The 26,931-nt window shown below is 38.5% G+C and overlaps 1 protein-coding gene across 2 annotated transcripts in view; it reads right to left on the bottom strand.

The window, feature by feature from the left end:
* cdh10b (cadherin 10, type 2b (T2-cadherin)) overlaps positions 1-26,931 on the bottom strand; it is a 49,268-nt gene that overhangs the window by 2,367 nt on the left and 19,970 nt on the right. For both annotated transcript variants that reach the window (XM_082151892.1, XM_082151891.1), the window contains exons 3-11: positions 19,875-20,169; positions 15,405-15,524; positions 14,493-14,660; positions 13,269-13,456; positions 12,293-12,546; positions 7,313-7,449; positions 6,731-6,849; positions 6,433-6,541; positions 5,634-5,885 (exon numbers count right to left, since the gene is read on the bottom strand). In XM_082151892.1, coding sequence (XP_082008018.1) covers positions 5,634-5,885; positions 6,433-6,541; positions 6,731-6,849; positions 7,313-7,449; positions 12,293-12,546; positions 13,269-13,456; positions 14,493-14,660; positions 15,405-15,524; positions 19,875-20,169 — 1,642 coding nt within the window. The remainder of the gene's footprint in view (positions 1-5,633; positions 5,886-6,432; positions 6,542-6,730; positions 6,850-7,312; positions 7,450-12,292; positions 12,547-13,268; positions 13,457-14,492; positions 14,661-15,404; positions 15,525-19,874; positions 20,170-26,931) is intronic.

The following is a 26,931-nucleotide window of genomic DNA, read 5'->3' as shown; positions in this document are numbered from 1 at the left end:
CGATTTTTCATTTCAGCAGAAAAATATAACGGTGTAACCTTGTTTCTCTTGAGACTCCCTGCGTCCCAGTTAATAGTTAATGATATGCTAAAGCCCCGTCCCCCTCGTGACAGAATTGGCTACAACATATTTGTGATGTAGAGATAAACTGCGATTTCAAACCGTGTTTTTGAGACGTTTGAGTCTTTGGTTCACTGCAGTTTTAAAGAGAGAATACTCAGCAATGGTTTTGACTTATGAATTTGCACATGCGCACAGACACATAAACAACAATAAAAACTTGATTTTCACAACAGGCGGTCTTTAAAAGTTGTCAGGGTGAAGGACATTCTCATTCTAGTGAGCATTTGTATGGATAATAATCTTGAGTACTTCAAAAAAAAATGTCTTTGAAACAGTATTCACTCAGAAATTGGCAATTAATTGCAGACAAATTAACAGAAACGGCACTTAACACTGAATAAACATGACATTTTGAAAGGCTGTGAAATAGGTATTTACAGCTTCAAAATATTTTTTTCTTTTTTTTTTTTACCCTGCAGTTCAGGATTAGAAATAAATGTTTTTGGTTAAATTAAAAAAAGAAGATACTTTTAGTTAGTTGTTTGCATTTGAGCTAGATAAGCTACTTGAAATAACTAACAGTTTTCAAAGTAGTTTTTCCATCATTCAGTTGGAACTGCATGCTCACAACTAAAGAACATACAAGCAAAACCAATTTATTTTGCTGTGGCATTGTAAACCGATACAGAGTACAATATCTAAAGCAACACGCACGTTACACAGTACACCAAAGAGTGAGACCTTATGATTAAGTTTAGTTAATTCAATCAGCGAGGTCCCAGACAATCGATGCCCAGGACAATGAAAGTGTCACAGTCACCGAAAACAGATGCACTGAGTCAGCTAAAAAAAGCAGACGAGCTAGTTTGTGGCTGCTCAGAGAAACAGATAGAGAGAGCGTGCATAATCTCAATCACTGCAGCGAGAAGAAAGGACTGCCGAAGAATCACAGGCTGTTCTTGGATGGCTAAAGCAGAGCAGCCCGATAAGAACCCAGTGAGCAGCGCACAGCACTACAGACAGAGCTTAGCTGAATATACAGAGGAGTGTGTTTCAAAAGGTGCCATGCGCTTAAGGTAATCATGAATACCGAAGGGTAATCATGAATACAGAAGAGAGAGACCCACCGCAATACATTACAATGTATTATAATAATATAATAAAATAAATAACAATGATAAATGAATAATGAATAATACAAAAAAAACAATAAAAAATTATTATAAAAATTATATAACTACAAATAATAATAATCATAATTGTATTTAATATTTTTTTAATATGTATATATTTTATTTTATTTTTTTGTATATGAAAAGCCCCCTGGGATGAGATGCCTATTTTTGTTGGTATTTTCATTATTATTTAATCATTCATGGAGTTATTTAATAATCCAATCAATTATATTTCACAAATTATGTGAAACATAATCAAACACAATTTAGTGAAACAAATTCAATTGAAATTAGATTCATAGCATGTTAAAATTGTAGTTCAATATTTCTTTGACTGGGATTCTGTTTTTTTTTTTGTTTTTTTTTTGGGTCAAAACAATTAATTCACAGAATATTTGATTTAGTACTTTACGGTTTTTTTTTTTTTTTTCATGAAAAAAAAGTTATGTTTTTTTATAAATTGTGCAAAAAAATCTGACGACAAGGCACAGGTTTTTGTGCTGAAATGCCGCATACAAAAGTGCTACAACTGTTTGGTGAAATTTTCAGAAAATGTTCATATGTTGAGCTATAGAGATGAGAAGAAGGAATTATGGTCCTAAAAAGGGAACAGGTGCTGTAGTTTGCAGCTTGTTTTTCCTGTTCAGTGGCTTTTCTCTCCTCCCAGCAGGTAATCGGAGAGCTCGCCCCTGCCTCCCACTCAGGTGTTAATTATGAAGAAGGAACGGCGGGGGGCAACATGCTGTGTTCTGCCCAGCCTGGGGGCCTGTGGTGTGTGCGGGGATCATTCTGTGATCTGGAAGGGAAACGCTGGTGAAAGAGTGTAGGGTGGATGCGGATATTTCTTGCTCTGGCCGCGTAAACAGGCTACTTCATCTTAGAATGAATATTCTTGGGTTTGCATTAGCCAGCTCATCAGAAAAGGGTCCAACAAAAATAATGTAAAATGAGCGGCAAGTGGAGAGCAAGAGCCTGAGAGCAAAAGAGAAAGAGAATAGCAGACAGATTCAATAGTTTGTTCTGGGACAGCTCTGTCCTCGGTAACCTGTCCACTCAGCGCCAGCAAACGGGTTTAGGGGAAGATACTGAAAATGGAGAAGGATAACGGGAAAAGTATCCATATTAAGTTTGCCCAGAGAGGATCAGTGGTGGACTAGATGGTGCCTGTGCAGGGGAACAACAGAATATGAGATGGCAGAAGTGGTTGAACACACGGCGCACAATTGTCTGTGTTGTGCAAAACGTATACATATCATTTTAGTGGGGTTTTAAAGGGGTCATGTTCTTAATTTTCACTTATAATGTTAGTCACGGTTTATTGCACCATTTTTTTTATTTTATTCTTTTGAATTCAACATGCAGTTTTACTGTACAGTAAGTACCTTTAAAGACAACATGAATTATATACATGCACCGCTCGTGTTGGATCGATGCACCTGGAATATTTTGGTTTACTTTTTATGGAAACACTTTACAATTAGGTTTCTTAAATCAGGAACATTAGTGACTTTATGACTTAACATTATAACATCATGACTTCTGAATATGGGTATTGATCTTTAAACATGGATGTTCAAATGTTAATGTATTTACTTGTTAGTACCGTGACTTGTGTAATGGAAATGTAACAGTAAAGTTTACTACTTTCAACTACTTATGAGTTATGAGTAGCTTGTATGGTAGTAGTAGTGTTTAAAAAAAAAAAAAAAAAAAAAAAATTATATATATATATATATATATGAAGAGTTCAGATGCAAAAGCCTCTAAATGCCATCTGAAATTTTCTCATAGAATGATCATTTTTATCAAGCTTGTGTATTTAAGTTCAATAATTTCACTTAAATGACAATTAATAGGTAATCTTCATTGCCATTTAAGTGAAATTATTGAATTTAAATATACGAGCTTGATAAAAATGATCATTCTATGAGAAAATTTCAGATGGCATTTAGAGGCTTTTGCATCTGAACTCTTCATATATATATATGCACCCCAAACCAGCTTTGATACAAAAAAAAAAAAAATACACAAAAAATGTTTTTGAATGCTGTGGTGAATACTGGTTTAAAAACGCATGCACCATGACTTAAAAGTAATAAAAAATAAATTATGAAGCATTTGAGCTGTCTTCATGAAGTCTGGCCCATCATTGCATACTGTATGTCATGTATTCAATAGGTCAGAGACACACAGTGTCAAAGTTAAAAGTGTTAGAACTTTGAGCACAACGTTAAAACACTTGACCGGCACACAACACAGTTGAAGTACTGGGAAACGTTGACGTTGGAGTAACAGCTTTCTGAACATGTTTACTTGCAGCATTGCTGTTTTATTTCAAAATAGATGGTACATCTTAAATTTGTAAACCACTTTGGCCAGCATGAATAATACATAGTTAAGTCTACCTGACATCCTTTAAAATATTTCGTTTATCCCATTCAAACAGAGGCAGATAGAGGAAAATGCTGAATGATGACGGATTGCCTCAGGTTAGATTGGAGACTTGAGAGATGCACTCACCAGCAGTTTCAACAATTACTTATTGATGGATGTTTTATCTTAAGCACAACATTTTTCTTTTCCTTTTCTCTACAGAAACAACACAGCCACATGCTGTTCAGAACCGGCTGTGCTTTCATACCGCATTACCTTGCACAAGTGGTGTTTTAGGACGTCAAGTAGTAGCATGCGACCTACTTAAGCCTCAGAAGAACACAAAGGCCTTTTTTGTCAATTGCATACATTTAATAATGAAAGCTATTTTTCCACACCGCTGCACTTTCTGAGAAAAGCAAAGAAAGAGAGGGAGAGCACCTACAGTAATGTCTTAATGGGGTGCCCTACTTTTTTATTGTCTGGAGGAAATATTTGGAGAAAATTCTAAATACAAATGAATAAATGAAAAATAAACATCACAAGAAGGATGCTGCATGGCCCACACTGTGCTGCATCATCAGAAGAGCAGGACAAGAGGTCAGGATACATTATGTTCTGCTTGCCAGACACATCGCTGAGATGTTAAGTGTTTATTTTTGGTCCATGTCCTCAAGGCAGATATGTTTTATCTTTAGTGTAGTTTTGAGATTAAATATAAGAACATTTACTGCATTGAACAAGCAGTGTTGGTCTAGAAAAATCTATCTATCTATCTATCTATCTATCTATCTATCTATCTATCTATCTATCTATCTATCTATCTATCTATCTATATTATACATCCATCCACTTTTGACCTTAACATATTGAAACGTATTGTAAAGTGTTAAAATAACTTCTGACTGTTGTGTCAAAAAAATTCTTTGGATTTTAAAATACCATTTAGAAACTAGGTGCCAGATTTACTAACAGCTTGCACCAGCGGAATTATTATTTTTTTTTTTTTTACTAAAGACACGGCGTGAAAAATTAGTGCTGGAACGACCGGGTTATTATTTTACGGCTGACCTTATTTCATATGCATTTGTAGGGGTTTCCCTTTCAGATGCAAAATTAATGGGATGAGAGTATTTAAATGAATCCTGCAAGATAATTTACTTTTACTTACTTAGGTTTGGTCAATTTACTGGTATTTGTGCCATTATTTACCACCCGAAAAGAGCATGTCTTAAACCAGGCGCTAATTTGCGCTGCTCTTGGTAGGTTGTGTTAGTCATTATGGAAATGATCCAGCTCTGTCTGTGTTCTTTGATTTGCATGTCGTCAGTAGATCACGCAAAGAACTTTACACTCCCATCGGCGCTTTTATGGGATTGCGCTCTCACGCCCTGTTTAGTAAATCTGGCTCCAAGACTTGTAAACAAAGACTATGATAAACCGGCCAGTTCTGATAGAGGTTTTCAGATCCACAAGAACGTGTAGAACATAATGTGTTGCCACTTCTGAAGTCCACAGCCAATCACAACACTGTGCCAAAGTACAGTCTCCTCCTCATCAGAAGGTGATTAAAGTTCCTTCTGAGTAAACAAACCCTGTTCTGAGTGCAACCCAGAGATGTAGGACTCAATCACAGTAGCATCCCATTTATGACCTGAAGTGGTAAGACATAACAACAGAAGCAGCTTCAACACATTTCTCGCCTCTGTTTGAGCCATTTTGATTGCACTTTTTGGTGGATTTGTTCTATGGTATGACATCAGTGCATGTTTTGGCAATAGATGATAGATATTGATATAGTCTATTAAATTCTTTTGAGAAAGCACCCTGTATATGATGAGGTGTTATATCACACATTAGAGTAAACAAAAATTATACAAGTAAACAGGGACAGGGTGGCTTAAAACAGGGCCGGATTAACCATATGGGCAATTGGGCATCTGCCCAGGGGCACCCTGTTCAGGGAGGCACCATGCAGGGCCGAATGGATGTTTTTAAATAGCTAAACACTTCAACACTTACTGAGTAGTATTAAAATGCAGAGTAAGATGGCCACCAGGGCTCCGGTGCTGAGTCCGGCTGAGAGCAGCAGGGCTTCAGTGCTGCACGTCTGCACATTCCCACGGCTGTCGCAGGCGCAGACACGGACCGTCAGTGTGCTGGTACTGCTCTGGATGGGGTAATCGTTGTCTGAGATGACGACAGGCAGCAGGTATGAGTTCATCTCTCTTCTGTTGAAACCGCCCCGGCGGGTCAGTATCCGCGCTGTGTTGTCTACAAGACAATTATGTCAAGATTAAGAGAGAGTAACCGAGGTTCTGTGTGATGGACGGTGTTGTTTGCAAAGCTTTAATATTGAGTTGTATTTTTAGCTAGCCGTTTATTTGTTGGATCATTGACATCATGATTGATTCCAACAATTTACTTACAATTTTTAATTTTCTGGAGTTTAAACAATATATATTTTTTGCAAATAATTTCAACTTGTATTGATAATTGAATCACATTTGTTTGAAACATAAATATTTTGTAAAAATGTTAAACGTCTTTACCACTTTTGATTAAGTTAATGTGGCATGCTGGATACAAGTATTAATTTCTTTTGAAATTTCTAATCAAACTTTTGAACAGTAGTGTGTATCCACAATGTGACTTTATTATTATTATTTTATTTATATATTATACGTATTTATTCTTTAAAATGTATTTAAAGTTATATATATATATATAAAATATAAATCTGTGTGTGTGTGTGCTTAACAGTTCTATGTTTTTTTGTTTGTTTTTTTTTTGATGCAAAAATAGGCTTCCATTGAATTACCTTCATTGTCGAAGACGGTGAAGTTTGGATTGATGGTGCTTAGACTGAAAACAAACTTGTGCCCGACAAGAGGTTCATCAGTGTCCACAGCACTTATGGTCTGGATGAGCTGGAAACATAATAAGCCAAGATTATTCACTTCATTCTAACTTAAAATAGATCTGTGTAGAATAACAAACCATTCTAATCATAAATGTAGTGCTAAAGCTCTATAGAACAGTGGAAGAAACAAAGCAAGCAGAGGCGTCCAGTGAAATATTTTTGTGTAACAATAAATAAAGATGAAAAAGCAGCATACCTGACCGGCTCTGACATTCTCACAGACAAAGGTCTCGTAGAACATGGCGAATTCAGGCGCATTGTCATTCACGTCTCGCACTTTGATAAACACCGGCACTCTGGTTTGCAGGGCAGTACCTAGACGTCAATGATTAATGCGTTTCAGCAATTTTGGAAGATATTCAGTTTGCATTCAAGAGGTCTAATTTTGTTTCTCTGTATTTGTCTTTCAGCCTTTTACCCTAGGCATATATTCTTCTAAAGAGAATGGAGAAAACATGTATTAAACCACAACTCAAGTTGACAGTTTGATTTTTGTCATCAGTCATTTATTGCAGTGCTGTGGTTTTAGCCATTTCTGAAAATGTCTTGAGGCTCTTGAGGTTTCAGTCCACCTGAGATAACGTTGTAACACATTATTTTTCACAGGTTTGAACAAACAAAAACACTTAAAATGAATTTCACTTCATAACTATTTCACAGTTTAAATTGAAAGGCGATGTCTCTCCGCATTTTCTAAAGTAAACCTTGCAGAATTAACCTTGCAGCATTATCCCATTTAATATCAGTAATCCAGCAAAGGCTCACGAAGCAAACTTACTGAGTTCTGTCGCCAGGACCGAGATGTTGTGCCATTTGGAAGTTTCTCTGTCCAGAGTCTGCAGTGTGCTGATGGTCCCATTGTTGGAATCAATGTTAAACAGCCTCTCCAGGTCTGTGTGGCGATCAATGGTGTATCTGAAACAAGAATGACGGTAATGAATGCAAGACAATGGACCTCTGATTATGCCCAGGCACAGGGACGGAACATCCTCTGTGTTTTAAAGTGCTGTAAACATGGCCCCATGAAGTGAATACGGGTACATCACACACCCATAATCAAGGGCCCAGAACAGTGCCTGTGCAGGCAGCCAAAATAAATCAGCCAAGACTGGTTTAATTTTCCTTCAAACGGCAGGACGTATTTGATTTGACATCTCTATTAGAGAACAAATTTGCGCCAGTCAAAGGTATTGATGTTAGTTACATGCCGAGCACAACAAACTATTCATTGTACCTCTGCTTTTTAAGACCACGGCTACAAACTACCCTGCTGAAAAAAAACTAAAAACAAAACAGATTTTGAATTCCCATGCTGGCCCAGATTGGCTTACAGCATATTAAAAATAGTATTCACCATCTTGGAAGTTTTTTGGTCAACAATTTATTTGATGGTCGCCTTTAAACATCAGTCAAGTAATATTGCACATACATGTCAACTAACTCTCATTGGAGTATAAGTAAAGTATTAAAAGACTGTCTGCTTAATAACTGCGAACACTTTATTGTGATGGTCCCCCAACAGGCATTTTACTGACTATAAGTAACTTTGCAAGTTCATATCAAGCTATTTTACATACCTAATAAAACTGTAGCCCCTTATTCAACTAATCCTATACCCTTACCCCTAACAGTGTTCGTTGAGTATTAGTAGACTAATGAAAGTTAGTTGACATGCAGGTGCAACGTTACATATAGTCAACAGAATGTCTAAAGTAACCAATAAAATAACCATTTTATGTGCTGTTGTTTTACAGCATTGAATCACATAGGATCTAATTTGCTCTTTTGACAGTGTTCAACATAAAATTTGTCTTTCATGCCAAAGTTATACAAAGTTATTAAGCTAAAAATAATTGTGCAAAATGTATTTGGCTTCTTTTTAGTTCATGAATTTCAGTTGAATCAGCCACACCCACAGGAGGTGAACTTGAATTGGAATGGCAGGAAGTGGAGTTTGTTGAACTGCAACTCAAAGAAATTCATTAAGTAATTGCATAAAAAAAAATAAAAAAAAAATAATATATATATATATATGAAGAGTTCAGATGCAAAAGCCTCTAAATGCCATCTGAAATTTTCTCATAGAATGATCATTTTTATCAAGCTTGTGTATTTAAGTTCAATAATTTCACTTAAATGACAATTAATAGGTAATCTTCATTGCCATTTAAGTGAAATTATTGAATTTAAATATACGAGCTTGATAAAAATGATCATTCTATGAGAAAATTTCAGATGGCATTTAGAGGCTTTTGCATCTGAACTCTTCATATATATATATAAATTTTTATACCAGTTGAATTCAAATTAAGTTCAAGCAATTCTGAATGATGCACAACCCACATTTGTGCAAGTATTTATGTTTTAAAGTTAGTTTTTCCGCATTCTTCTTTTCAAAACTGCTCAATCTCAGTCAGGTTGCATGGAGATCATGAGTGGAAGTCCACCCATAAATGCTTGGGCCACTCCAGGCCACTAAAACTTAGTTGTTGTTTTTTTTTGTCCCTTTGACTTTATGCTTCGGGTCATTGTCTTGCTGGAAAACAAATCTTCTCCTGCAGGTGTTTTGCAGACCCCATCAGGTTTTCCTCCAGGACTTCTTGCGTTTTGCTGTATTAATTTTACCCTCACAAGCCTTCCAGGACTTGCCGCAGAGAAGCGATATGCCCCTCAGCATGATGCTGCCACCACCATGATTCACAGTGGGGATGATGAGTTTCTGCTGATGCTCAGTGTCTAGCTTACGCCAGACGTGGCGTTTATTTTAATGGCCAAAAAGCTCAATTTTAGTCTCATCAGATCAGAGATCCTTATTCCAGCTGGCTTCAAATTCTCCCACATGCCTTCTGTATAGCTGAGATGTCATATGACAACTTTTTAGCAGTGGCTTTCTTTTTGCCACTCTCCTATAAATCTCTGACTGGTAAAGAACAGTTGTCGATTGTCTTTCGAATCTTAGGTAGTGACACTTGTTTTTTTCAGAATTTGCTATTTTTTTTTTGTATTTCCTTCTTGCACAATTTCTCATTGTTTGAGGACATCCTCTTCTAGATAGATATAGCTGTGCCACTCTCTTCCCATTTCTTAATTATTGATTGTAACTGTACTCCAGGGGACATTGAAAATCTATTGTAATCATCCCATGCCTTGTGCTTTTCAATTACTATTTGCTTTGAGTGTTGTAATGGTGTAAGTTATGCCACAATGACTCAATGTTACAATGTTACACCTTACAGATGGATGTGTATTTATACCACAGACAATTTAAAAAAAACTGACTACACACAGATGATTTTTATTGAACTATTTATGTAACTTCAAAAAACAGTTAACTATGTCAGTGAATATTTAAGTATTAGATTGCATACATAATTGGTAATTTTGGATTTTATATTTTTCACCTAAAATAAAAATTTTGAATAGGTGTTCATCCATTCATTCATGAATTTATTTAGTGTGTATCATATTAAAGGTATTGAATACTTAGGAAATTCTATTCTGAATTATTTTAGATTTACATTGATTACATCTTGTTGCAACGCCAGCACAGTAGCATTCAAAACCTGAAGACCAGCAATGCTGTTTATCCCAGCAGAATAGTGGTGCTCCATGCCAGTAACTGCTAATTTTTAAGTAATCAGTTATGCGTTATGCGATGAAAAGGCAGCTGTGACGAAAACCTTGCAACTAGCAACTATCAATTATCCTTAACCGCATATTGCGTGTTTTGAATTTTGAAGTGGCTCGTTTGAAAGAGCCTGAATGCTAATCACTCTGTTGATCCCCTGCCTTTTGTTTTCATGAAATAAGAAAAGGAAATCTTTCCTATTAAACCCATTTATCAATGTCAGCTTACATATTCTGCTGACATTTAAATATGCAACTGAGTGTGACGTGCATGAGTAAGCCAGAAGGACAGGCTTTTCAGACAATCGCTCATAGAGTGAGCATGTGGACAGGAGACGAAAGACAAGACACACTCTTTCACATCAACTTTGTGACTTATAAAAGTCTGAATTCAGAAAGGGAGGGGAGGAGAGATAAAACAGCGCCTGTATTCATCTTGCCGAACTTCCGGAGGGAAATCACCAACTGAGGCCCCATGAATAATTCGCTTTTCCCTCACCTTTACACACGCGCACGCTTGGGAACATGTTGATGGATTGGATTTAACCGAGCACAAAAAAAATCTGATCAACAACTAAAATGTGGAAGGTGAAGATGTGTTATGCTTGCTTTTTATATGCCATAATGAACTTCATGTTCAGATGCTTTGGGAAGCACTTTTCTTGGTGGCATTTTGCTGTTTCCCCACAAGTGTTGGATGTTAGGTTTTGTTTGAATTTTGCACCTTTTATTTGTGTCTAAGGTGAAAAGAGCCACTTGTTTGTTAGCTTCATATTCAAAGGCATTTAATTACAAAGAGTCCCTCTGTTCAAATATCTACTGGACCATTAAATTGCCTGTTACACTGGCTAAGATTATCTGTTGACAGAAGCCTCCTTATTAGCTAAATAAGCCTTTGGATGGTAATGAAACTAATATAATGAGTGCGACAGAAAGCAAGTGCATCACAAAGCTAGTAAGAGCATCAGATTCACAAACACCAAAACATTAAAGGGGGTCATATCATGCAGAATTGAGTTTTCCTTAATCTTTTAATGTAAGATAGTTTTTTTTTTAAAGAAGCACATTTCAGAAACTCAAAATGTATGAAGTAATATGGATTACTAATAATATTTGAAATAAAAATAATACTGTTTAGTGTTTAACATTTGTGTAGTCAAAACGAGTCTGGTATTCTAAAATATATTTTGCTAATTTTTATTTACATCATATTTATATATGGTTATAACATAATATATAATATATTTATAAATATGGTTATATGGTTCTTATTAATAATGTCAAATAAAAATAATATTTGAGTTTGTTGTAGTTAGTCTAATATTAAATGCATGGTAATTATATTAAATATTATGTAAATATTATTTTTATTTTTTAAGTCCAGTTATGTTGCATAATGTATGAAATAATAAGCCAACATGTGACCACTATTTTTGGTTTCAGCCAAGAATGTTTCTTTGGGTGCATCACTAGACGTCACGCAGAATGCGGCAACATGATCGTCTTCGTTCGGAAGTTAATGATGCCAATTGGGTGAAAATTGTGGTAATGGACCCTTTTCACAGACTGTGATGATACATTTCCACAGTTATTAACACTGTAATCTAGCCAAGTATTTTTTTATATTTTCATTTTTTTTAAAACATGTATGTACATTTATAACACTATATACATTGTATTGAATGACCTTGGCATTACAGAAAACTATTTAATGCAGCTGTGTGAGTGTTTCTAATGCAACGGCTGAGGGAGTGACTGCAAATTTGATCTTTCTCCCTTCTGAACACCGTAATCAATTTCTTAATATTTTTTTTCCTCCTTTCAAAAGTCATTGAAACGCTATCATAATTAGCTTTTTTGGAGCAATTGGTAAAACAAAAATGATATTTGTTATAGTTTCCATTCACCAATATAGGTATTAGGTATACGTTTACCCAACTATGACTTATGAGAACCCCGGAAATTTGAAAAGAGTAGTAGCATTAAAATAATTTATTTCTAAGGGCCAATGAGAAGGTGAAAATGGTTGTGACCCCTTTAATACATTTATACTTTTTTTTTTTTTTTTTTTTTTAAACAACAAAAAACGTAAGGTGATGATGTTTGTAAAAAACAACTAATAGTTACTCACTTGACCAAGTGATTGATTATATCAGGGTCCCGAGCTGACACCGTGCCAAGTGAGCTGCCGGCCGGGGTGTCTTCGTCCACCTCAAAAATGTACAGAGCCCGACTGAAGAGCGGAGGTTCGTCCACATCCGTGACTGTGATTCGGACCATCGCCGTGTCGCTGAAAGGCCCCAGGTGCTCAAAGCGTCGATCTATATGCGTGTTGGTCACCTGTACCCGTAGTGAGTATAACCTCTTACTCTCGTAATCTAGTTGCTGAATGGGAGAAAGGTTACAAGAAGAAAGATAAGATGTTAGGCCAGTCTTCATGTCCTGTCTGAATAAAGGAAGGCTTATACTTCTCTGATCTGTTTCAGCTCAGGTCTATTCGGTCACAGATTTACGACATTCTCTAGCAATGTTCTAAACTTTTCCAAATCTAAAGCTCGTTTTTGGAAGCGTTCATTGAAGTGTGCTTATCACTATCCCCTTTCTTTAACGTTGAATGTCTTTTTTTTTATAAAGGCAGGGTATCGTGCTTTAATGCAGCCTTTAATTATGAAACGATTAAAGACTCAAGGTGCGATCTTTTACCTTTCGCCCATTCAGGTCTTCTTCCGTAGCTATCTTTTATTCTAGTTTAAGCAATAAGATTTGCATAATTGCCTGAGCCTCGTCAAAGCCTGACCTGACAAAGAGTGGAAATAAGCTATAGGCAGATTTCAGCAGGCAAATAGATCCCTGTGCCACACAAAAGGAAAAAAGGGACTTTTTTGGGGCTGTGAATAGAATTAAGCACCTTTGTAAAGTTGATAGGACACGAAGGCTTCGATTTAGGGGATTACTTTCTAAGCACTTTGCTTTGTATGGACGTGTGCACACGTATGAAAGAATGAGAAAATGAGAATGAGGGAAAGACCGTGGCATGGTGCGGATTTTATTTCTAACTGGCGACTTACAGTGTCATGTTTAAAACTTTAGATATAGGGGCTGTTTACCTTCTTTACTATGATCACTCCTTCCTGGCTGGTGCTGTCTGTGATGATATTGAACACATCTTGCCCGTCGCCATCCAGGATGGTGAACCACATCTCGGCGTTCTCCCCCACATCTGCGTCGTACGCTTTGATACGGCCCACCGATGATCCGATTTCGGCCGACTCTGGAGTGGAGAGATGGTAGGTACCTGGAAAAGGAGAGCAAAATAAATCAATTGAGTAAACAGTCAGGTGTTTGTACGAACTCTTTGTTCTCGAGCGGGGTGCTTCAGCGTGCATTTGTCTATTTGTTTATCTTTCTCTCGGGGGGAAAAGCAGAGCTGCCTCTCAGTGGTTATTCTTTAATAGAATTTCGGCTCCGATGAGCCATTGGAGAAGGTTCTTCTTAAACCCAGTTTGTGGAAACTGTTTCTGATGTGGCTCTTGTATTGGATTTGAGACTGTGGCGAAGAGAGAGGGATTATCACCCCAAATTAAGCTCCCGCTGTTCTCTCTCTCTCTCTCTCTCTCTCTCTCTCTCTCTCTCTCTCTCTCTCTCTCTCTCTCTCTCTCTACATCTCTCTGTCTTCTAGTTTCTGTCCTTCTTTCTCTACCCCCATCCACCCTTCTCTCTCACTCTAAAAGCCTCTCTCTGTGGAGATTTTGTTCTGGGTTCACAGTGTGACTCATCTTGGTCAGTAGGAGAAATGGGCCCAAAGCATTTCCATTATAATTCAAATGAACCACAACGTACATGTACATGCTTGCGGTTCTTATGAAATATCACTTGCGGAGGAATGCGAAACATGAACAGTTCATTGCATATGATGATTTTTGTTGAAGTCTATTTGCAAGTCCAACCACAATTCTGCTCATAAACGCTCTGATAATCTAGACTGCATCAATTATTAATTGTTGACTGGCAATCAAACTCTTGTTCATTTGATATAAACCTGCTGGGCTTGTTCTATGCCTTTTGTTCAGTAGATTTAATCAAATTCCATATACTGTAATAATAAATTCAGGGTAATTTGCATCAAAATGAGTCATAATTTAGTTTCATGTGACCAAAAAGTGGTCTGTTTTTGCTACGGTTTTGCGTTATTTGCAGTTGATCTCTTGTGGATTGAGCAGAAAGCTTTGCATTTTGTTTTAGATTATTGCCACTTAGTACATTAAACTCTTTTATTTAAAGGTTTAGAGCAAAAAGTAGAGGATGGATGGATGGATATTTTGTGTTCTTACTGTGTGGGAATCGAGGAGGACTGTTGTTGACATCCATAAGGGTGATGTTGACTGTAGTGGTCCCGGAGAGACCACCCATCTGTCCCGCCATGTCCTTGGCCTGAATCACCACCTGATAGTGCTCCCGGTTCTCTCGAATCATGTTCGGAAGCGCCGTCTTTATGATGCCTGACAGAATGGATGGACACAGTTTTTAGGTGCTATCTAATGAGCTTCTCTGACTTCATTATTTATATGCTAATGTCACGCTAAAAAAGAAGGTTGGACGAGGGGAGAATAAACATAACCATGGAAATGAATTCCCAGCCTTGGGGTATTTTAAAGAGCGAGTTTTAATTGAGTAGGATGTCAATCTTCAAATTATGTTGTGATAAGGTTATTAGAACATGAGAACAGAATGTATGTGTTTTTTGGTTGATTTTTAAAGCAACACACTTAACTTGTACCAAATTCAGTAAAGCAGATAGAAAACTATAATTGTTTTTGAGAAAAAAAAAATTGTATTTTTTACTTTAATACAGAAAAATACTGTATAAAGTAATTAGAGTCATAATTGCAAGTAACGAGAATAGAAACATTTCAAGACAGATTGCAGTAATGGTAATTTGGGTGGTAAAATGTGAATTTTCTCAAACATAAAATGCGGGGGAAAAAAGAAAAAAAAAGAAAAAAAAATCTCAATGTCATAAATGTTGTGTTAGTTTTCTTAATGCACATTATAATTCCTTTGTTGTAGAAATATGCTGATCTAGGGTGAAATATGGTCTGGCCATTTTCTTGACAGGCTTAATGCGATTCACCGACAACATGTAAGAAACTATGTTGGCAAATGCTGTATCACCTTATTAGTATTGTACCCCATCTTTTAATCATTTCAAATGATACTTGTTCTCTCATCTTTGCTCAACTTACCCGTTTCAGGTTCAACTGAGAAATATGGCTGGCCCTGCAGTATGCTGTAAACCAGCTTGGCACTGTTTCCATAGGCTTCATCATCTGCATCTGTGGCTGTAACTCTCATTACAAATGCACCTTGAGAGGGTAGAAGAGAATTATAGAGCAAGGTATTTCAGTTCCAAAGAGCCCTAACATGAGTGTAAAACATGATCCCCACATCCAGTATTAAAACCTCAACCATGATCAAAGCAGTGCATCCTAAAGGTGCACCATGAACGACAAATTCCAAGTTGTAAAACTCGCTAATATCCTATATGGAGAGACCCACACCCTCCCAGCGCAAGCAATGATCAAGGCGAATGCATGATCACTCGTTCTTTCATCTTTATCTCAGTGTATTTCTTATCTAAATCCTAGTCTCATAATTACTCCAGCTGCACGGTGAGATGGACATATCTTTAATTGTAGTTTTTCTTTCGCCCGCTCTCACTGGGTCATCCCATTCATTTTCCGCTCTGATGGAATCTGCTGTATGTTGCTGGGAAACGTCAGACCAATAATCTGCTCAAAGAAACATTATAATTACACCAATTAATCTAGAAGTAACATGATTTTAGGGGGTTCATTTTCAGCTTGATATGGCTTTGGACAGATGTGGGAGGGGAAAAAAAAATGTCTCTGATATGAAAAGCTCTTCAAAAATTTGACCATGGCCATGGTGTATAGTAATAAAAAAACTAAAAATAAAAAAAAAACTAATTTCAAACCCATTTGGCTGCTGTTAGGGCAGTATATTACATTTTCACAATGATTTTGTAGGCAATTCACAAGATATCACAAGTCATTTTGAAATATTTTACTATTCGCCACTATTAAAAGTATTAAAACAGAGAGGTATGAGTAGCTTCTCTGATTTAAACTTCAGTAGCAAAAAATGGCATTAGTGTTGGTAAGTTTGATTTATTTCTGTGAATCAATTCAAAGTTTTTGTATTTTTTATTATGCACAGTATTTATTTTTTATAATAATATATGGGAATATTGCAGTTTTATCTATTTTATGTAATATGGGAAATTATTGTGTTAGCGAATACTTCTTTAAATGTTACTTCTTTATTATAACATATGCAGATAAATATTGCTGTGATGTTATTGGTACTTATACATGAAAATTATTGCATTCATTTAGTGGAACAAAATTCATTGACTCTCTGGCCATTTCAGATCAAGCAGACCTTCAAAAACCATTTTTGAATATCATCAAAAGGCTAAAAAATATCAAGATTTTTCTGTCTTTCTTTGTAGCTATATTGCCGAGGCCTTTGTGCTACTGAAAGTCTTGTAATGTTTTCACGAGTGTAGTACATCATTACCCACAATAAAATCTGATCTTGGCCTGGACTCAGATATAACTAGCGACAACAACTTTTGTCCTGCCACATGAAGGGCAAAATCACTCCTCATTCGTAGTTGCCAACAGCCGCGCTTTCCATTACAGTCACGGCTTCCTGTGAATAGTTTCCTATGAGGTTTCGCCTTTCTCATTTGTGTACTACTGACATCTTACAGTTCTTTCTTCTGAATAGACTTTAGAGGTGACTTCGCGGCTTCTCAGTCTCACCTCTGAAGGTGGACCGAATGCACATGTTGTTTCTGCCATGGATCAGCGGCGTCCCTGGCATCAACAAGACCTCCGCCGAGTGCCATTCGCTCTCTGAACGGCTCGGAGAATACTAATGAATGCGGAAACATCTGTCGCCCTCCAATCCCATTCCGATAACACGGAGGGAAACAGAGTCTCAGACTTCATGGATGGCCAGATCTGATTAACGGCAGGCACGTTCGCAACACATGGGCGGTTTGTTCGGCTTAAACGCGAGTGCCACCGTGACCTCATGGTTTGGCAAGCAGAGCCGCTCGTGAATTCGTACACAGGCGGGAGAAAGGAAGAGCTCCAGCGAAGTGTCAAACGAGCACGGTGTCTCATTTACGTTACGGGGTGCCGGGGATGATGTAACTTTCAACCCCATGGAGAAATAAAGAAATGAAAGGGAGAACGAGCATGCCAGAAAGAGAAGCGGAAAAAATAAAGGTTGAGCTTCGGTTTCAAGTGCAAAAGCCTTGGGGGAAAAGACTGTGGTCCATTTACAAGGCTGTTGTAACCAGATTTGTGTTGAATAAATAACTCTGCCCACAGTTGAACTGCTGTAACGTGACGAGGTTTTAAATTTGTGAGGGAAATAAATATCAGTAGTGACAGCAAATCTGACATGTATCATGTTCTGAAGGATCTGAATAAAACAACATTGCATGTTCTCAGCTTGTAAAACACAGGTGCTTTGAGACTCTCGGCAGCAGAGACATAAAGGAGATCAGGCACTGTAATGCAAGAATCCAACTGAGAGTCCCTGGAGTGGGTCTTGCATTTGTCTGAAAGGATGACTGATAGTGTTTCACGCCTCAGGGATCCATCTTTCAGCAAACATGGCTGCATTAAGATACTCTCCGATGAGACATTCAGAACTTAACAGAAATTCAAATACCTATACACTTTAACACATTTCATTTCATGTTGCATTGAAAATGTCACAACAAGGATGTGACAATAGTGTTGATTGGCCGATGGCACTTCAAGAATGAATATCCAAACCCTTCACTAGTGACTATCCTGAGCTGTGACTTAAAAGGTAGCAGACAGGGAAAAATATTAGTCAATTTCATGCTTCAAAAAATATTGGGCACTGGTGAAGCATCTTCTATAATATGACATTTTTTGTGTGATTTGTGACAATATGTAGCTCGCTAACTTTTTCATTAAAATTTCATCAGACTACACGGCTACTTCTGAATGGTCACAGCAGAAATATGTTTTATTTGTCCAGATTGTGTAGTTATGGCATCTACAGTACCAGCAAGGGCTAACTAGCTTGTTCTAACCAACTAACTAATCCTTGAAACTTTGGAGTTCAGGTGATGCGAGTTTGAATCAAGCTCATTTTATAGTCTTCCATTTTTCTGCTGTAGGGGAGAGTGGGGTAAGCTGTGACACCTTTTCTTAAGTTGTCTTTAACAAAATGTGAATAAATAATATGATAACAAATATTCAGAATTGTATGCCACAGAATGATGATCTCTCAAAGAAAGTTGGGAAAACATTGTCATGTCAAGGGGTTAGTTAAATCCTGGGGATTGATTGATTGATTGATTGATTGATTGATTGATTGATTGATTGATTGATTGATTGATTGATTGATTGATTGATTGATTGATTGATTGATTGGACCATCAGTTAGGGAAATTGATGGATGGATGATTCAGCTGCAGATGCCATCTTCTGGTCAGACGTGGGAATTAATTTGGTGTTCTCTAGCCATTGAGCTACACATTGGTTGTACACTCGTTATTGCGTAATAGTATTATTGTGATGCATTGTGGGATTGAATGAGTGTACTTGATAACGTCCACTATGGTTTCGGTCACCACTAAAAATGACTGTCCCCTTAAATAGATTTTGGACACAGCCGTAGTCTCGGCTTCAGCACCCCGGTGCGTTCCCTGGTCCGCATGACAGCTTTCACATTGCAAATTTTTCATGTGAACCTTGACCCATTTCGAACTAAACTGTCAGTGTGAAAGCACCCTAAATAGATGGTGGCATGATGAAGATTGTGCTCTAGAAGGCAATACGTCTCACCCACTGACACACCTTACCCAACTCTCCTTGATGTTAATAATGTGTCAAAAATGGCAAAAGGAAAAATGCAAAAAGATGTAATACCTGTTTGGTAACCTTTTACACAGACATTGTGTAAAGCGTTCTCAAACAGTGCTTTATGAATTGACAAACACAAATAGGTACACCAGGACCACTTCAAGCATAATTTCCTCATTTCCTAGTGATTAATCTTTGATTCATTTGCCGGGTCACAATGATTAAGATCCACAATGATTATCTTATCATAGCACAAAATCTTTAATCAAAAACGGCTGCCTTGTTTTTGTCGGAACTGCAAATGAGTTTTGATTCATTCAAGATAAACCTGCGGGTTAATTTGTTGCTTCGTGAAGAGTAATTGATTTCAGCTTGCAGCATCCCGTTCATTTACTTTGATTCTCTCTGCTGCTCGTAATGGGTTTAAAATCACTGATAATTGAATGAATTCAGATGGGATATTTTAAGATCTGTCAATAGATCTTATTGGCTACCCCCCATTAAAAATACATTTTATCCCATAATTTACTCACCCTCAAGTCTTCTTTCAGCTAAACACAATCAGAGTTATATAAAAGAAAAATATCCTGGCTCTTCAAGCTTTATAATGGGAGTGAATAGTACATGATTTTTTTATGCCCAAAAAAGCACATCCATCCATCATAAAAGTAATCTACATGGCTCCAGGGGGTTAATAAAGTCCTTCTGAAGTCAAATGATGAATTCTATAATTTTGGATGAACTAACCCTTTAAAACTTGAGGCAGAAACTCACCAACATTCGACATCTCTGATACACTGGCCACGTAGGTGTCCTTGGCAAACTTTGGCTCGTTGTCATTGATGTCATGGATTTTGATGATGAATTCCGAGGCCCTCTCAAGATCCTGTCCAGAGGTTTTGTTGACGGCTTTTGCGCTTAGGGTGTAAGACGCTTTCTCTTCCCTGTCAAGCCTCCTGGTGGCATGGATATCACCCGAGTTCTCATCAATCTCGAAAACGGTTCCGGCCCCGTCTCCGGTTAGGACGTACTTCACGTGCCCATCTTCCGTGTCCATGTCTGAGTGAAGCTTAAAAGAGCAAAGAGAGTTTTGTTGGAATTAACAGTTCCCGAATTAACTGTTTTCTTAGTGTGCGACTGGCAAATTCTTTGCAAATATACTCAGTCTGTCAAGGCAAAATGTTCAGGCGGTGGTCCTAAACCTTGTGCAAATGGAAACAGAAATTAAACGTTTTTCTAAATGCAGTTTAAGCCCTTTCTGGTCGAAGTCAGAATGTGTTTCTTGAGCAATGTTTTTAAATGAGTCATGAATATGTGAATGGGAATTTTCTCAAAGGCCCCTGTCGGTTTAATTTTCTTTGTGGGTAAAGCTCAGAAATTTCGACTTAAATATTTCATTCACTTCAGTATCAGTAATAGTTTCAGAATTCTTCTTTTCCTTTTCAATAGCAAACACAGAGCGACGAATGGCGATCTAGTCATTATCTGCAGGAGCGCAGAACTTACAGCATAGAAAGCTCTGTGTTTGACGGCATATGGCAGATATCTCCGAAAACTGTCAATAGACTCCTGTACCTTCACACTGTGGAGGAAAGATATGACCTGTTTTTGTTCAGAACGGTCACAATTACACAAAACGCTCCTTCAGAGCAGAACTTTCATTTTACACCTGTCTCTTAGCAACAAGAGGAAGCCCGGCAGCCCTCTCCATTTGATTGCAGTTCCTCTTTTCCTGATTAGGATTTTACCTGAAGAGGCTAGCCATACAGTCCTGGACAAAATATCCAATCAGCATAGGTGCCATAAAATGTTTCATATTTAATAAATGATCAATCAAAACCCGGAAGAGGCTGCAAAAACAGTCCTTTGTTTTTGTAAGCAGCAATTAAAGAAGAACCAAAAAACATGTTCCATTATAAGAGCGGCATTCTAAGCATTGCACCCTACAATTTCATAATATGTCCACTTACAGCTAAATGTACACTATAATTGGAAACAATTTTACAGTCTTTTCTAACCACTGTTATCAGGATGTAGATAATTTGACACGCAACAATTAAAACCTCAATTTGGAGGTTGCGTCATTGTGAAACAAGTGTTCCTCTCTGTCCTGAAACTGAATTAGGTATCCATTACACACACAATTGCATTAACAGTAGACCAGAAAGCTGCTTAGAGAAATGGCTATCTTTTCTTTAGTAGTTTTATGTCCTGGCATTGGCAATTGTAAGGGGAAAATCTTTGTGAATGTGATTTTGCTTCATGTTTACTGCAAACAGCAATTGCAATAAAGCATTCATTAGTTATTTCGGTAACACTTTATTTTACAGTGTCCTTGATACACATGTTACATATACTTACTTTACTAAAACCAATTGCAAGCAACTAACCCTAAACTGAACTGTAACCTTAAAACCCGTACAGGTGGCTAATTGGTATTACTTAATTGTATAATTACAACGTAACAAGGACACATTAAAATAAAGTGTAACCGTTAGTTCATTCTAATTCCTCCCATAACTGTTAAAAATGTTAAAAGTTCGTTACATTAAGTCTGGTGAAGTCACAAAGTAAAATGCAACCATATGCACCCATTTTACAAAGATACTCACCCTCATCTGAGGGCGCTTTCACACTGGCAGTTTAGTGCGGACCGGGGCACGGTTCGCATGAAAAATCGCTAATGTGAACGCTGTCATCCTTCCCGGGTGCGCACTAGAGTACCGAACCCGAGACTACCTGGAGGAGGTGGTCTGAGCTCGGTTGCTCCCGAACCGTGGCGCGGTTCGCGTTAATGTTCAAGCAACACGGACTAGGGTGCGCGCTTGTTCAGGAAGTATAGTATCCCGCGCATGCGTATCACTGTCGATATCATTGTTTCCTCACACACGACAACCATGAGTGGCAGGGGAACGTTGTGGGACACTGAAGAGGTGATGTCTCTCACTATGTTGTGCATAATAGCACCAAAAAAACAGACAAATTACAGCTATGCTCAGTCGAGTTGTATTATCCATGCATTTTCCGTGTGCGTTTGCGATGACGTAAGATCACTGCAAACGCACCTGGGTTCGATACAACTAATTGAGTGTGAAACCAGACCAACGCTGCGGGGGGGGCCGGGAACTAGCGCACTCGGGTTCGGACCGCAGCAAACGAACCCAGTGGAAAAACGCCCTTAGTCTTACACTGGCAGTTTAGTGCGGACCGGGGCACGGTTCGCATGAAAAATCGCTAATGTGAACGCTGTCATCGGACCCGGGTGCGCAGTAGAGTACCGAACCCGAGACTACCTGGAGGAGGTGGTCTGAGCTCGGTTGCTCCCGAACCGTGGCGCGGTTCACGTTAATGTGCAAGCAACACGGACTCGGGTGCGCGCTTGTTCAGGAAGTATAGTATCCCGCGCATGCGTATCACTGTCGATATCATTGTTTCCTCACACACGACAACCATGAGTGGCAGGGGAACGTTGTGGGACACTGAAGAGGTGATGTCTCTCACTATGTTGTGCATAATAGCACCAAAAAAACAGACAAATTACAGCTATGCTCAGTCGAGTTGTATTATCCATGCATTTTCCGTGTGCGTTTGCGATGACGTAAGATCACTGCAAACGCACCTGGGTTCGATACAACTAATTGAGTGTGAAACCAGACCAACGCTGCGGGGGGCGCCGGGAACGAGCGCACTCGGGTTCGGACCGCAGCAAACGAACCCAGTGGAAAAACGCCCTAGTCACATGTCTTTCTTTGTTCTGTTTTCCCGCCAATCCTTTGTTCCCACAGTAACCCTCATTAGTTAATCTGTCACACCTGTTACCGCGTCAGTTTTGTCACTTGTTTAGTCATCATCATCATCATCATCATCATCTGTATCATCTGTCTTGTTAATCAGTGTTCATCTGTGTTTGTATTTAGTTCCATTCTATTCAGTCAATCTTTGTCTGATCTCTATTGTATTAAGTGTGTGTATCTTCTGACTGTCTCCTATGTACCTGTTTGAGTTATATTCTGAGTAAATGGTTGTATTGGAACTTTTGACTCCTCTTCGTCTTCTTCTGCCTGCACCACATCGTGACAGAAGATTGGACCGCCCAAAATGGATGATAGGGTAAAAATGATCATCATGGCTCAGGAGAGCAAAAACTTTTTTTTCTTTTACAAAGGATTTTTGCCACCTTGCCGTCACCAGTGCCCTCGACGATGAGAGCCTGAGTATCTTGTTCCGGATCGGGGCCATGTTTAACCACCCCATCGACCTCCCAGACACCACCGGAATGGACTGGAGGGAGACCGTCATCCGGTGTCTGGAGAGCGTCGTGCACCGATCTGGAACACAGCCAGACCCAAGGCTCCTTCACGTCATGCCTGCCCAGCCTAAGCCCTCAGCCAAGATGGCTGCCGCCTCACCGCCTGAGCCCTCAGCCTGGATGGCCTCTGCCACGCCGATACCTGTTCCGGTTCCCCTTTCTGTTCTTAGACCTGTTCCTGCCCCAAGGACTGTCCATGTTCCCGAGCCGGAATCTGTTCCTGTAGTATCTGAATCTGTTCCCGAGCCTTTATCTGGATCTGTTCCCGAGCCTGAGCCTGTTCCCGAGCCTGAACCTGAGTCTGTCAACAAGCCAGAATCGGTTCCTGAATTCCCACCCAGCCTCCCTCTCCCATCTGCCACCTCTCAACCCTTCTTCCGCCACTGCCTGTCAGCCCCTCAGCTCCTCTAACCACCTTCAGGGAGGTGGGGTCGCCGTGGGTCTGCCAGCCTGCAGCTCCTGCCTGGTCGGTGGATCCCCGGTCTCCGCCTCCAACCTTCACGACCAGGACTCTACCTCGGCCCGTCGATCCATCGGCTCATCTAATTTCATCTCCACCATGGCCCATCAGTCCACCAGCTCCACCGGGCTCCCTCATCCCTCCGCCGGGCTCCGGCTCCTTCGATCGTCGGCCTGCTCTCGCCTCAGGACTACACTCCTCTGGCTTCGCCTCGTCCCTTCGTCCCTCTGGCTCCATTGGGCTCCTCACTCCCTCCAGCTCCACCTTGGTCCTCTGTCGCTCCGGCTCCACCACGGCCTTCTGGATCCCCGCCTGCGCCTCGGTCGCCAGAGCCGTCGGCATCGCCATGTCCCTCGAGATCCTCAGCATCGCCCTGGCTCGTTGGCTCTCCGGCTCCATCCGGGTCTCCACTTCCAACTGTGCCGCCTCCGTCAGTCAGCCCCCTGGAGTCGTCAGTCCTGCCTCCACCATGGCTCCTCCCTCCGTCGTCTCCGCCATGGCCGCCTGCACCGTTTGCACCGTCTGCTCCACCCTGGTCCTGTCTCATATGTACCTGTTTGAGTTATATTGTGAGTAAAAGTTTGTATTCAAACTTTTTCTTCGTCTTCTACACCACACCGTGACACGTCAGCTCTTTGCTCTTTTTTACTTGTGCACTATATGTTCCAAGTCTTCAGAAGTCATACGATAGCTTTGTGTGGATAACAAGCTGCATTTTGCTGAATTTCATATATGTTTTTCTCTTCCAGTGAACTTTCAGGTTTGTGGACTGAATCAACTGATTCAACGAGGAGATGTGACTCAATAGGACGATTCATTCGCAAATTGAAGATGTCAAGATTTTCAGTGAGTTAATACTTAAATGTAATTTGGTTCCAATTATCAAATCATATGACTTCAAAAGTGTTGGAATATAGTGCGTGAGTGTTTGGAATTTAGCATGTGTGCCCTTTTTAAGATAGAAAGCTGAGTTCCTCTTTATTTTATTTGTATGGAAAATTACCAGAATTATTATTATTATTTTTCAAATGAGTAAATTATCCCTTTTTTACTTTATTACTTTATTAGGGGTTGAGCCTCCCTTATATTAAGGTGTGTTGTGTGTTGTGTGTAGAATATGATTTTTTTTTTTTTTTTTTTTTTTTTTTTAACTAAAAGCTTTTTCATTAAAATGGTTGGAGTTTTACCCAGTGTCTTTCTGATTGGTTATTTTCAAATCTCATCAGCATGCTGATGAGTAAATTATACACATTTTTATTGTGGTATACCTACTGAGCTTTTTTTTTTTTTTTTTTTCATTATAAAACAAACACGAAACAGAGAGGGTCATTTATTTCATAATATTTGGTCCTCATATTTTCATCCCCATTTTCCAGTTTTTGGCCTGGTAAATGAACCCTTTAGATTGAGATTTTGTTTAATGCTTTTGAAAGAAGAGTCTAATGTTCCCCAAGGCTGCATTTATTTGATCAAAATGCAATAAAAAATTTAATATTGTAAAATATTATTACAATTTAAAATAACTTTTTATTTATATATATATATATATATATATATATATATATATATATATATATATATATATATATATATATATATATATATATATATATATATATATATATATATAATAGTCCACATTTCACTTCATTGATGATAACTGTAATTTTAGATGATATACTGATTGCTGGATTAGAAACGCCCTTGGTTTTTATTCCAAACATCTGTTCATCTTATGCAAGTGTATCTGTACTGTTTACAGAAAGATTTTTGCTTATAGTATGTCAGAATTGGCTGTCTAGAGGTGACACACGTAACACAAGTTTGATTACTTTTGTAAACTCCAGTCTCAGAGTTGGCTCACACTCTATTGATCGTTAGGATTCTCCTGGGATTATGCTGTCACCGCTGACACAGTGAGAGAAGAGAAACATACACCGCTCCCTCACAAAAGTCATCTGTTGACGTCAGGCATTATGGAGCGTATCAGTTATCCATATTTACAGCATAACCAACAATAATTGTTGATGACACTTCAAATATCAGTGCATGAAGAAGAAAAACTAAATATCTTACAGCACTGAAATATGTATTTCTGTAGCTCAGTGGTAAGAGCATTGCGTTAACAACGCAAGGTTGTGGGTTCGATCCCAGGGGATTGCACATACCTATATAAATGTATAGGATAATGCAATGTAAGTCGCTTTGGATAAAAGCATCTGCCAAATGCGTAAATGTAAATGTATAAAACAACAGTTTTGGCAACATGTGACAGCGTCAACGTGTAGACCCATATGGCAGATACAACACTTTTTTTTTTTGTTTCACACTGTTGTAGCTTGTTTAAGACAAAAAAAAAAGGTATTCAGCTGAATCTAATAAATCTTGAAGAGCCTGTACTTGAAACCTGACAAATGTAGCCTACTATATTAGCATATGCACAATGTATGCACAATGGATTAAGGTTTTTTTTGTTTTTTGTTTTTCTTCTTTTCTTTTTTTTCCCTAGTGGTTAGAAAAGACATATGGCTCCAGCGTTAGAAAGTTGCGAGAAAGTAATGTCAATGCTTGTTGTTAAATTGTAGTCAAATAATGTGGACAATTTAAGACACGTTCCCATTTTACTCTGAATTTTAAATTCAGGACAGTATGCAGGTTTGTTTGGAGAGAAAGAAAATACCAAATATGAAATATTATCTTTTTAAAATACAGAATCTACTGAAATGCTTCAATGGACATTACATTTGCAGTCCAATCAGTGGTTATGACATGGTGATGGCAAATCTCATGAATATTAATTTGTCCACACTGACGTTGCTTGGTAACCTTTCTAGACTGCCCAGTCATGCAAATGATTAATATTCATGAGGAAAACCTTCACCATAGTATATCTTATAGTTCAGATCCATTGCTTGAGCTCTGGCCTTTGAGGTTCAGAATCAAACCATATTTGATCAAGCAAGGATGCATTAAATTGATCAAACGAGACAGTAAATACGTTTACATTGTTACAAAAGGTTTCTATCTTAAATAAATAATGTGCTTGCTTGATCAAATATTCC

Source organism: Leuciscus leuciscus, assembly GCF_965113295.1.
Source record: "Leuciscus leuciscus genome assembly, chromosome: 21".
Taxonomy (NCBI): Eukaryota; Metazoa; Chordata; class Actinopteri; order Cypriniformes; family Leuciscidae; genus Leuciscus; species Leuciscus leuciscus.
Note: the sequence above shows the minus strand (reverse complement) of the source record. Positions and strands in the feature narration are given on the sequence as shown.